This window comes from Stegostoma tigrinum, chromosome 18 (assembly GCF_030684315.1).
Source record: "Stegostoma tigrinum isolate sSteTig4 chromosome 18, sSteTig4.hap1, whole genome shotgun sequence".
Classification (NCBI taxonomy): domain Eukaryota; kingdom Metazoa; phylum Chordata; class Chondrichthyes; order Orectolobiformes; family Stegostomatidae; genus Stegostoma; species Stegostoma tigrinum.
The window spans coordinates 40,366,242-40,378,793 of NC_081371.1; the positions used below are offsets into that span (position 1 = coordinate 40,366,242).

Consider the following 12,552-nt stretch of genomic DNA (forward strand, 5'->3'; position numbering starts at 1 on the left):
AGCCTCACATTTTATTATCTTGGAATTCTCCAGCATCTGCAGTTCCCATTATCTCTCACCAACACAGTTGTGTCTGTTTATAATATTTTCAGACTTATGGCATTGACAGTTCTATTAAAAAATTACAAGAGTAACATAGAACATATAACAGTACAGCACAGTACAGACCTTTCGGTCCATGACGTTGTGCCAAACTTTTACCCTAATCCTAAGGTCTTCCTAACCTTCACCCCATCTTATACTATCATCCATATGCCTATCTAATAGCTGCTTACATGCCCCTAATGAGGCCGACTCCATTACCCTCTCTGGTGATACATTCCACGCCTTTGTCACTCTGAGTAAAAAACCTACCTCTGACGTCTCCCCTATATCTACTTCCACGCACTTTAAAACTATGCCCCCTCATAACAGCTACCTCCACCCTAGGAAAAAGCGTCTGGCTGTCCACTCTATCTATATCTCTGATCATTTTGTACACCTCTATCAAGTCACCTCTCATCCTTCGTCGTTCTAAAGAGAAAGCCCTAGCTCTCTTAACCTTTCCTTGTAGACCCACCCTCCATTCCAGGCAACATCCTGGCAAATCTCCTCTGCACCTTTTCCAACACTTCCACATCTTTCCTGTAATGAGGCAACCAGAACTGGACACAACCTCCAGATGTGGCCGAACCAGGCTTTTGTACAGCTGGAGCATAACTTCACAGCTCTTGAACTCAATCCCTCTATTAATGAAAGTTAACATGCCATACGCCTTCTTAACAACTCTATCCACCTGGGTGGCAGCTTTCAGGGAACTGTGGTCATGAACCCAAGCTCCCTTGCTCCTCCACACTGCCAAAAATTTTTCCGTTAACCCTGTATTCTGCTTTCAAGTTTGTCCTTCCAAAATGAATCACCACACACTTTTCAGGGTTAAACTCCACCTGCCACTTCTCAGTCCAGCTCTGCATCCTTTCAATATCCTTTTGTAACCTAGAACAGCCCTCTGAATGATCAACAACTCAACCTATCTTCATATTGTCCGCAAACTTATTAATCCACCCTTCCACTCCTTCATTCAAATCATTTACAAAAATCACAAATAGAAGAGGACCCAGATCCTTGTGGTACACCATTCAGAACTGAGCACCACATTGATTATTTTCTGTCCAATACCACCCTTTGTCTTCTAAGGGTCAGTCAATTCTGAATCCAATCTGCCACAATTCCCCTTATCTCATGCCTCCTTACTTTCTGCATGACCATGGGGAACCTTATCAAACACCTTACTTAAATCCAGGTATACCACATCCCCTGCTCTATCTTCATCCATGTGCTTGATCACCTCTTCAAAGAATTCAATATGGTTGTGAGGCATGATCTACCCCTCACAAATCCATGCTGACTATCACAAATCAAACTCTGCCTTTCCAAGTGATCATAAATTCTATCTCTCAAAGCCCTTTCCAATAATTTGTACACCCACTAATGTAAGATTAACTGGCCTGTAATTCCCGGGGTTATCCCTATTCCCTTTTTTGAACAAGGTAATGACATTTGCCTCTCTCCAATCCTCTGGCACTATAACCGTGAACAGCAAGGCCAAAGGTCCTGCAATCTCTTCCCTCGCTTCCCACAGAATCCTTGGATAAATCCCATCAGGCCTTGGGGACTTATTTATCTTAGAGTATTACATCTATAAGAATTCTATAATAAACCAGTAAATTGTTGATGAAGAAACACAGACAAAATCTACCATTTTAACTTAAGTTTCGACAAGCAGCTGTCCTTCAACCGACTTGCACCACGGGGGTATTATTGTCAGTATCTGTAGTCTTGTGTTGAACCTGCTTGTTTTACTTTATCGCCTTTCAATGCTACTGTTAAGGAAGGTGCTACAGAATGGAAACCACTATTCAGCCAACACTTATTGAATCAAGATTCAGCCACGTTTCTTCTGTCACCCGAGATAAAGTCTGCATAATCTAAAAGCCTAATCAGAAAACCTATCCATACACATGAACAGAAATTGCTGGTAAAGCTCTGGTTCTGAGGAGTCATTCGACCCAAAATGTTAATTCTGATTCTCTCCACAGATGCTGCCAGAACTGCTGAGCTCTTTCAGCAATTTCTGCTTTTGATTCTGATTTACAGCATCTGCAGTTCTTTTGAAGTAAAATGTAGTATGATTGTAAAAAGATACATAGTGAAATTATTAGGATGGCAATAGCAAAATATTTGTGTTGACACTTTTGAAGGGTTTTGTATTTATGCAAGCCAGGAAACCAAAATTGGGAATGTGTTAAAATCTGATTCTTCCTTTGTATTCATTGCTTCACTGGACAAAATGCAGAAAAGCCAAAGTCTACACTGTACTGCTAAAGGAATGGTAATTACTCAAAGGGATTTTGCAGGCTAAGGTGATCACATAGCAAATAACAGTACACTAATAAACAGTAGAAAAAGGTAACTGAAAATGAAAATTGCACATAATTATAATGAACATTATATGTTATTCATATGGGTTTAAAAGATCTAATTTTTAGTTCAAATTGAAAGCATATAAAAATAACTCAGAGAAGGCAAATACAAGATAATGAAAGACTTTTCACATCAATATTTTGATTGTATTCTCATTGAAAATATATTGGACCAATTGTTATTCTAAAAAGATAACTGAATGGTACAGTATAACTCAGACAAATATTAAAATTACACAGAAATTTTCACAAGCCCCCTAACAAATCTCTTTAGTTTGCTTTTAGTCTACAGAGTTATGATGCAAATGTTTCTAATCCCTCGATAAGAGAAGGGAAGGTAAGATTGCATCAGCTGAGGGCAGTGAATGATTACTTTTAATATGTAGCTTTTTCAATTATATTATCCAAAAGTATACTAAGTTGACATATTTCCATTTATAAACTACAAATCAAAGAGATTTGGAAATGAAGTCTTTCTATCAAGAACAGACTTAAAACGTGCAAGCACCGAATTGTGTCATAGCCAAGCAAATCTTCTTCAATGCAAATAGAGCAATAAAGTGGAGACTAACCATTCTTGTAGCAGATGTTAAGTTTTCCATTTCCTCATGGGTCACCCAGACATTTCCTGAAGGCTAATTAAAAAGCCCACAGAGAACCAATGACAATCCACGTGAGGCAAGCAGTATTAAAGAAGAAAGGCAGCACCACTGTAAGCCAATAGCGTATAGCATCATAATGAGAACAATAGCCTCTTTGCTAAAATGAGCAAGTTCCCTACATGTTCATGCTCTGCATAGTATATATTCATGAAATCAATTACTGTTACACTCGAGTTTTGTTGCATGGGAATAATGAACAGGAAATAAAAAAAACATAAATAGAAATATTTTATCAAAACTTTCAAAATAATTTTGCTGCTAAACGAGGCACAGTTTTATCAGCTACACTAAGGTTTTAGAGGCAGAGCATGGGATATTTCTGAAATGTGTGTGTTAGGAGTTTGATAAATTTTGAGATTAAACTATTATGCATTCCACCCTTACTCTTATCTACTATTGATGAATAGTATTGACTGAAGATCCTGGACTCTTCAATTCACATTGTAAACTCTTCTGTCTTGCAGGAACTACTTTGACCTTCAAAACATTTCCAAAACCTGCAACATGCCTTAGGTTTACAAATCCATGCTCTGGATTGAATCTGCATATCTATTAGACTAATGAGTTTGTTTTGTTGCCTTAGATATGCTTTACGCGCATTCTGGCTGTAGAAATATTTTACAACAAAACATCTAATGTTATTTCAATACCTAAATTCCTCAGAAGCAAACCATCAACAATTTCAAGGACTTCTGATAAAAAGATTTCCTTTACACTTAAAATTAAATGATTGGTATCTTTTCTGATGTGGTTGTAGGCAATTAGCAAACATGGTTTTGTGAACTGTAGGCACTAAACAAATTCATTTTGGGATGCATTTCAGGAAGATTTGATGCATTCAAATATTTAGGTTGCAAGGTGTAAGTTGTCGACTTAATTTCAGCGCACTTGTTTAAAAGAATTACCCACTGTCACAGTGCAAGTGCATGAAAAGATTTTACTATTGATTCAAGGATTTTTCAGCATTAATTACATATTTCAGATAAATGAAAAAGTTAAGGGGTGCAGATTCTGACTTTGTGTTATAATGTAAAAGAGCTGATAACCTTCAGTGAGTTAAAGCATAATATTGGACTCAATCTTCTGTTACATTGTTTCAGAATAAAATTTTTCAAACTTATATCTCCTAATTAAACCACACGACAGTTTTCATAATTGCCTCTTTGTAGTGAAACTTCAGTTAATACCTACCCGAGAATGTTAGCACAATTTACCATTGTCGGCAATAGAAAATCATGGCCTTGTTTACCATGTCCTATATCTATTTTCAGTGGTACCGTTAGCAATGTAAAACAAGATATCAACTTATGATCCGCCATTGTACCTCAGTGGTGCTAACTGGAATCAGTGTGAGAAATTGATCTACAATAAGCAATAAATACACTGCACAGTAATTTGTCAAGGTTTCTTCAACAGTCCCTCCCAAATCCATAATTTCTACTACACAGAAGAACAAGAATAGCAGCCTCATGGGAATTTCCCCACATATAAGTTCTTCTTCAAGTTACACAACATCCTGCATTCACTATATACTGCCAGGGTTTTATTTTATATTTGTGGGTCAAAGTCCCAGAACTCCCAAACTAACCGTACAGTTGGCAATACTGTCATTGTACGGACCACAATGTTTCAAGAAGGTCTTCTCAAGGGCTATTAATGCTGGCCTTGTCAGTAGTACCATATTCCATGAATAAAAAAAGGACCTTGAGTTTGAATATAATTGTTATTAGTTACCAGCATATCTCCAATGTCTTAGTATTAGCTGCAGAGGGAATCAATGTTCCCTCCACCTATGGCTTCCTCACATCAAATCATAACCATATTTTTTATTCCAAGTCCTCAATTTTAGCTCTCCATCAGCTCAAGTAGTCATCCCATTATTGAAACTTCATACACAATAACACTTCGCACAAATCTATAAGTAGAACTGCCCAACCATAAAGGATCCAGCCTTCAAGGTAACTGCATTACACTACCAATATGACATGATCCAAGAGCATATGATCAGTTAACACTTGATCAGACATCATGATATCAAATCTCTAGTCTGCTTGCAACTAAAGTTCATGGTAGGCTAAAATATATCCTGTTTGTATTCTTCCTAATAACATCTAAGATTTAAATAAATAATTTTATTTTGCATATTACATTGATAAGACAGTTAATATGCATTTCAAAAGCTGCTTTTTTGGGAGCATTGAGAACAGGGTCTACAACCTGAAAATGTGTACACTCAATAAAAGATATTAAAACAGAGTTGGAAGAGGGAAGAAAGTTCTTAAATATGTTAAAAATGTAACTAACGAAAAGAAAACACAAACCGAATTCTACTGGGTGTTTTGGTCCTAACTCAAATTCAAACTATTATCAAATACACAAAATGTACTGTGGTATTACTCTTAATAAAATAATAGGATAAGAATTAGCCTCAGCATTCTGTGTTAAAGATCTTGTTATTCAATAATTATTTAGTGTTGTCCGTCAGATGCAGAAGACATCAAAGGATAAAACTGGACTTAGATCTGATGTTATATCCTATCAATAAGCTCATCAACATTCACTATCAGGCTCACAAATGAATAATTTTAATACAGGTGAAGTGGTACATGCATTCATGCAAGTTCACCTGCAATAATAGTTATTTTTAAGAAAGGAACGACAATATGGGCAAAAGAAGCTACAGAAGTATGTAGGAACATATTCTTGGGATTACTGCCTTTCCACTGTTTCTCAGGGGTTTCCACAGATCTTCCATCAAAACTAGTGCAAAAATTGGGTACTTCACGAAACCACTTCCCCATTCTTCAGTGTCTTATTTCTCAACTGACGAAGAGATCGACACTATTTGAAGCCTTGTGAACGTCAATACCTGTGTTTCTCACATAAAAACACAAGCAATTTGTTATTAATAAGGATGGAGATGCCAACAAATTGGAGTCTAATTAATTTAACACATTATGCATTTCCCCATCACTTCACAAAAATTCAGAAAGGCAAATATTAGCAGTATATGTCTAAAAATCTCTGATAGACAAAGTTTCCATATGAAAGAGGAAATATAAGTTCAGATTAATTTGTGCACAGTAACATGCAATGAGGATGTAAGGAATGATTCTGCCACTGATAAAAATAGATCCAAGGTACATTTCATTGTTGGTCTTGGGTCCTTTTATCATTGAACTGGCAAGGTGCAAACACTAAATGGTGATCTCCATCCTCTGTAAGTGAATGGAAGTACAGATCCTGTATGGTACAGCGTGGTAGAGAAAAAAAAACTTCTTGGTCTAATTAGAGATGTCTTGTACTTTACATGATATAGATCATTGCATGTTTGGAACTAGTTACACATTACATTGGTATCGTAGATGTTGTAGTAGGGATTTTGAGAAAGACCAAATGTTACGGCTTATTCTTTCAGGATCCTGAATAGCTATGCCTACAATTCAATATTACATCATCATAATGAGTGGTGGTTACGGCACAAGTAACACTTCCACATTCACATACAATATTTCTCATCAAGCAATTTTTCACATTATTACTCTTATACATTCTTGTATACAACTATATTTGCCACTCCCCTATCTGCTCAAAGTCTCTGATTTTTCAATTTAAGACAATCTGGAGTTTTCACTGTTCTCATGGAATTCTCTGTGGAAATGGAAGACTTCTAGTTTACTGGGCAGAAAACAATTAATCTGATTAACTTTCTGACAGTGTGAGGCCTGCAGTACCCTTGAATTTTCAAGATCCCCATTAACTTTGTGTCAACTAATCAGTAATGGATGATTAACTATAATGGGGTCAGATTCCTGCAGCTTCTTTTTATAACACATTAATACTGTGAACAATATGTGATCTCTGACAGTCTGCAACTCCTCAGATTAATGTACCTTTTCAATTCACATCTCTGAACCACATGTGTTGCCCTTTCCTAAATGTCACAACCATCTTGCATGTTGGCACCTATTGAAGTATGAGGCCTGTTGTGCACAATGCAACTGATGCTTAAGCTATATGTCTTGATAGTCCTATTGATATTAATGTTGGTAAGATTGGGAGTTGAATCTTCATCTTCCTGCCCATCAGCAATTCTCATGGTGCTGGACCATCAAAAATTCGCACTGACGTAAAGAAGTTAATATTTATTTTCAAGAGTGACTTAACTGTCCTGACTGGAAGTTCATTTCCCCATTTGATTGTAGGTACCTTGGCAGCTTGTGACATATTCAAGTCCAGAACTAGCTGCAAATTGGCTGAAACACTCATTAGCAAACTGCAGCCCATCATTTGAAATGACCACATCAGAGATACCAGGCCCTGGAAATGTCTTATATAAGGCTTGGGTAAACCCATCCCTAGTCATGGCAGCAGCTTCTGAACCTCTATTCATTGGAACAATATTTGATGCAATAACGTAAGCCCTTCATCATGATTGGTAAATTTGTGAATGACACCTAAATTGGTGGTATAGTGGGGAGTGAAGAAGGTTAAGAGTACAACAGCTGGGCCAATGGGCTGAGGTTAAATTTAAATTAAATGAAGTTTAATTTAGATAAATGCAAGGTTTTGCATTTTGGTCAGAAAAACAAGGGCAGAGCTTACACAGTTAATGGCATTGCCCTGGGGAGTGCTGTCGAACAGAGAGACCTAAGGGTTAAGGTACGTAGTTCCTTGAAGGTGGTGCCACAGGTAGACAGACTGTGAAGAAGGCATTTGGCAGGCTTGTTTTCATTGCTCAGAGCATTGAGTATAGGAGTTGGGATGTCATGTTGCAGCTGTACAGGACACTGGTGAGGCTACTTTCGGAGTACTGTGTTCAGTTCTGGTCGCCCAGATCTGGATGAAGGGACGGGGGTATTCTGGCGAAGTTTGCCGATGATACAAAGATAGGTGGACAGGCAGGTAGTACCGAGGAGGGGGGGAGGCTACAGAAAGATTTAGACAGTTTAGGAGAGTGGTCCAGGAAATGGCTGATGAAATTCAACGTGAGCAAATGCGAGGTTTTGCACTTTGGAAAAATGAATACAGGCTTGGGCTATTTTCTAAACGGTGAGAAAATTCATAAAGCAGAAGTACGTTGGTCCTGGATTCTCTAAAAGTTAACTTGCAGGTAGAGTCCGTGATTAAGAAAGCGAATGTAATGTTGCCATTTATCTCAAGAGGGTTGGAATATAAAAGCAGTGATGTACTTCTGAGACTTTATAAAGCTCTAGTTAGGCCCTATTTAGAATACTGTGTCCACTTTTGAGCCCCACACCTCAGGAAGGACATACTGGCCCTAGAGCGTGTCCAGAGGAGATTCACATGGATGATCCCTGGAATGTGATGTGATAATGGGAACTGCAGATGCTGGAGAATCCAAGATAATAAAAGTGTGAAGCTGGATGAACACAGCAGGCAAAGCAGCATCTCAGGAGCACAAAAGCTGACGTTTCAGGCCTAGCCCCTTCATCAGAGAGGGGGATGGGGTGAAGGTTCAGGAATAAATAGGGAGAAAGGGGGAGGTGGACCGAAGATGGAGAGAAAAGAAGATAGGTGGAGAGGAGAGTAGAGGTGGGGAGGTAGGGAAGGGATAGTCAGTCCAGGGAAGACAGAAGGTCAAGGAGGTGGGATGAGGTTAGTAGGTAGGAAATGGAGGTGCAGCTTGGGGTGGGAGGAAGGGATGGGTGAGAGGAAGAACAGGTTAGGGAGGCAGAGACAGGCTGGGCTGGCTTTGGAATGCAGTGGGGGGAGGGGAAGAGACAGGCTGGTTGTGTGGTGCAGTGGGGGGAGGGGAAGAACTGGGCTGGTTTTGGGCTGCAGGGTTCCCAAGCGGAATATGAGTTGCTGTTCCTGCAACCTTCGGGTGGCATCATTGTGGCACTGCAGGAGGCCCATGATGGACATGTCATATAAAGAATGGGAGGGGGAGTTGAAATGGTTCACGACTGGGAGGTGCAGTTGTTTATTGCGAATAAAGCGGAGGTGTTCTGCAAAGCAGTCCCCAAGCCTCCGCTTGGTTTCCCCAATGTAGAGGTAGCCATACCGGGTACAATGGATACAGTGCACCACATTGGCAGATGTGCAGGTGAACTTCTGCTTAATATGGAAAGTCATCTTGGGGCCTGGGATAGGGGTGAGGGAGGAGGTGAGGGGGCAAGTGTAGCATTTCCTGCGGTTGCAGGGGAAAGTGCCGGGTGTGGTGGGGTTGGAGGACAGTGTGGAGCAAACAAGGGAGTCACGGAGAGAGTGGTCTCTTCGGAAAGCAGACAAGGGTGCGGATGGAAAAATGTCTTGGGTGGTGGGGTCGGATTGTGGATGGCGGAAGTGTCGGAGGATGATGCGTTATATCCGGAGGTTGGTGGGGTGGTGTGTGAGAACGAGGGGGATCCTCTTTGGGCGGTTGTGGCGGGGGCGGGGAGTGAGGGATGTGTTGCGGGAAATGCGGTCAAGGGCGTTCTCGACCACTGTGGGGGGAAAGTTGCGGTCCTTGAAGAACTTGGACATCTGGGATGTGCGCGAGTGGAATGCCTCATCGTGGGAGCGGATGCGGCGGAGGCGGAGGAATTGGGAATAGGGGATGGAATTTTTGCAGGAGGGTGGGTGGGAGGAGGTGTATTCTAGGTAGCTGTGGGAGTTGGTGGGCTTGAAATGGACATCAGTTACAAGCTGGTTGCCTGAGATGGAGACTGAGAGGTCCAGGAAGGTGAGGGATGTGCTGGAGATGGCCCAGGTGAACTGAAGGTTGGGGTGGAAGGTGTTGGTGAAGTGGATGAACTGTTCGAGCTCCTCTGGGGAGCAAGAGGCGGCGCTGATACAGTCATCAATGTAACGGAGGAAGAGGTGGAGTTTGGGGCCTGTGTAGGTGCGGAAGAGGGACTGTTCCCTGTAACTTACAAAGAGGCAGGCATAGCTTGGGCCCATGCCGGTACCCATGGCCACCCCTTTTGTCTGTAGGAAGTGGGAGGAGTTGAAAGAGAAGCTGTTGAGGGTGAGGACGAGTTTGGCTAGGCGGATGAGGGTGTCAGTGGAGGGGGACTGGTTGGGCCTGCGGGACAGGAAGAAGCGGAGGGCCTTGAGGCCATCTGCATGCGGAATACAGGTGTATAGGGACTGGACGTCCATGGTGATAATGAGGTGTTGGGGGCCAGGGAATTGCAAGTTCTGGAGGAGGTGGAGGGCGTGGGTGGTGTCACAGACGTAGGTAGGGAGTTCCTGCCAGCTTCAAAATCTCTCCTTCCCCCACCGCATCCCAAAACCATCCCAGTTCGTCCCCTCCCCCCACAGCATCACAAAACCTGCCCAGCCTGTCTCTGCCTCCCTAACTTGTTCTTCCTCTCACCCATCGCTTCCTCCCACCCTAAGCTGCACCTCCATTTCCTACCTACTAACCTCATCCCACCTCCTTGACCTGTCCATCTTCCCTGGACTGACCTATCCCCTCCACACCTCCCCACCTGTACTCTCCTCTCCACCTATCTTCTTTTCTTTCCATCTTTGGTCCGCCTCCCCCTCTCTGCCTATTTATTCCAGAACCCTCACCCTATCCCCCTCTCTGATGAAGGGTCTGGGCCCGAAACGTCAGCTTTTATGCTCCTGAGATGCTGCTTGGCCTGCTGTGTTCATCCAGCTTCACACTTTATGATCCCTGGAATGGTAAGTTTAACATATGATGAACAGCTAAGGATCCTGGGATTGTATTCATTACAGTTTAGAAGGCTGAGGGGAGATCTAATAGAAACTTACAAGATGATGTATGGCTTAGAAAGGGTGGATGCTGGGAAGTTGTTTCCGTTAGGCGGGGAGACTAGGACCTGTGGGCACAGCCTTAGAATTAGAGGGGGTAAATTTAAAATGGAAATGAGGAGACATTTCTTCAGCCAGAGAATGGTGGGCCTGTGGAATTCATTGCCACGGAGAGCAGTGGAGGCTGGGACGTTAGATGCCTTTAAGGCAGAGATCAATAAATTCTTGATTTCACAAGGAATCAAGGGCTACGGGGAGAGTGTAGGGAAGTGGAGTTGAAATGCCCATCAGCCATGATTTAAATAGCAGAGTGGACTCGTTGGGCTGAATGGCCTTACTTCCACCTCTATGTCTTATGACCCTACAGGAAGGATGTTGATGAATTGTAAAGATTTATAAGGTTGTTATCAGGACTGCAGGAGTTGAGTTATAATGAGACGCTGGTTAGGCTGGGACTTTTGTCGCTGGAACTTAGAAGGTTGAAGGGTGATCTTATCGAGGCTTAAAAAAATTTTGAGAAGCATAGCAAAGCTGAATAGCAAAAGTCTTTTCCCTAGGGTAGGGGAGTTCAAAACTAGATGGCATTGGCTTACGATGAGTGGAGAACGATTTTAAAGGGACCTGAGGGGCAACAGTTTCATACATAAAGTGGCGAATATATAGGATGAACTGCCAGAGGAAGTGCTGGAGGCAGATACAGTTACAACATTTAAAAGACATTTGGACAGGTGCTTGATTCGGCAAGGTTTAGAGGGATATGGGCCAAACGCATGCAAATGGTCTAATTTAGTTTGGGAAACCTGGTTGGCATGGACGAGCTGGACCAAATGGTCTGTTTCCATACTGTATGACTCTATCACTCTAAACAGATCTGTGTCTATATGTTCACACAGTCTGATCGGTAATGTTACGGGTATCAATGGCTCTCATTGTTGATGACACAGGTCTTGCAGTTGGTGATAAGATCCTCAACATACTTGGTGACCTTAGACTACAACACTGCTGACCAAACTCTGTACTTGGCGATCAATAAGTGTCCCTTTTCAGTGACACTCAACTTCCTGAGGACATCTTTCTTCTAGCCAACCCTGGCCACATTACTAATGGATGTTGGGACATCCCTCTCAACTGTTCATATTGGATCTGGCCAAGCCATCTGTAACTTACAAGGTTTGTGCCACTGTGAGTTGAGTATAAGACTTATTTTCATGAATAAACTCAATTTCAAACAAAGATGGGTAGGAGGCAGAATCGGGGGAAAAGGTAACTGGTAAGTGCAACCAGGAGGTGGAAAACCTTGACTGAGGTGATCTGAAGGTAGGGCATCAATAGTTAAAATAAGGAAGGTGACAGTGGCTATCAGAAAGGGTGGTGGTAGTATTGGGTGAGGGAAGGGAGGATGCGGGCTGTAGCTCTGACTGATGTGACTGACGGCACTGCCATTCATTCTGTTTCAAACATCGGCTAATTATTTCAAACAAATATACTTTTCTGGCAGTAGCCAGCAGTGATCCCTTATAGGATTACATGCTATGCTATGTGCAGATCTGATTTTCCCTGTCTTCAGCCTTGTGCTGGCTGCCTCAGGGAATATCAATATTGTCAGACAGTGATTAGTCCCCTTAATCTGTCAGCAACACTGGAGGCCGAGCTATCCCGTTCAGTATCTAGTAAACCAGCATCACAAATCTAATTTAAGG

At 41.8% G+C, this 12,552-nt stretch overlaps 1 protein-coding gene across 13 annotated transcripts in view; it reads right to left on the reverse strand.

The window, feature by feature from the left end:
* The window catches only part of ppfia2 (PTPRF interacting protein alpha 2), a 418,215-nt gene that overhangs the window by 92,237 nt on the left and 313,426 nt on the right, over positions 1–12,552 (reverse strand). For 10 of the 13 annotated variants that reach the window (XM_048548309.2, XM_048548310.2, XM_048548305.2 and 7 more), the window contains one exon: positions 3,035–3,097. The exons of 2 other annotated variants lie outside the window; for them this stretch is intronic. In XM_048548309.2, coding sequence (XP_048404266.1) covers positions 3,035–3,097 — 63 coding nt within the window. Of the gene's footprint in view, positions 1–3,034; positions 3,173–12,552 lie in introns of those variants that run through there. One more of the 13 variants, XM_048548312.2, reaches the window with a different exon arrangement.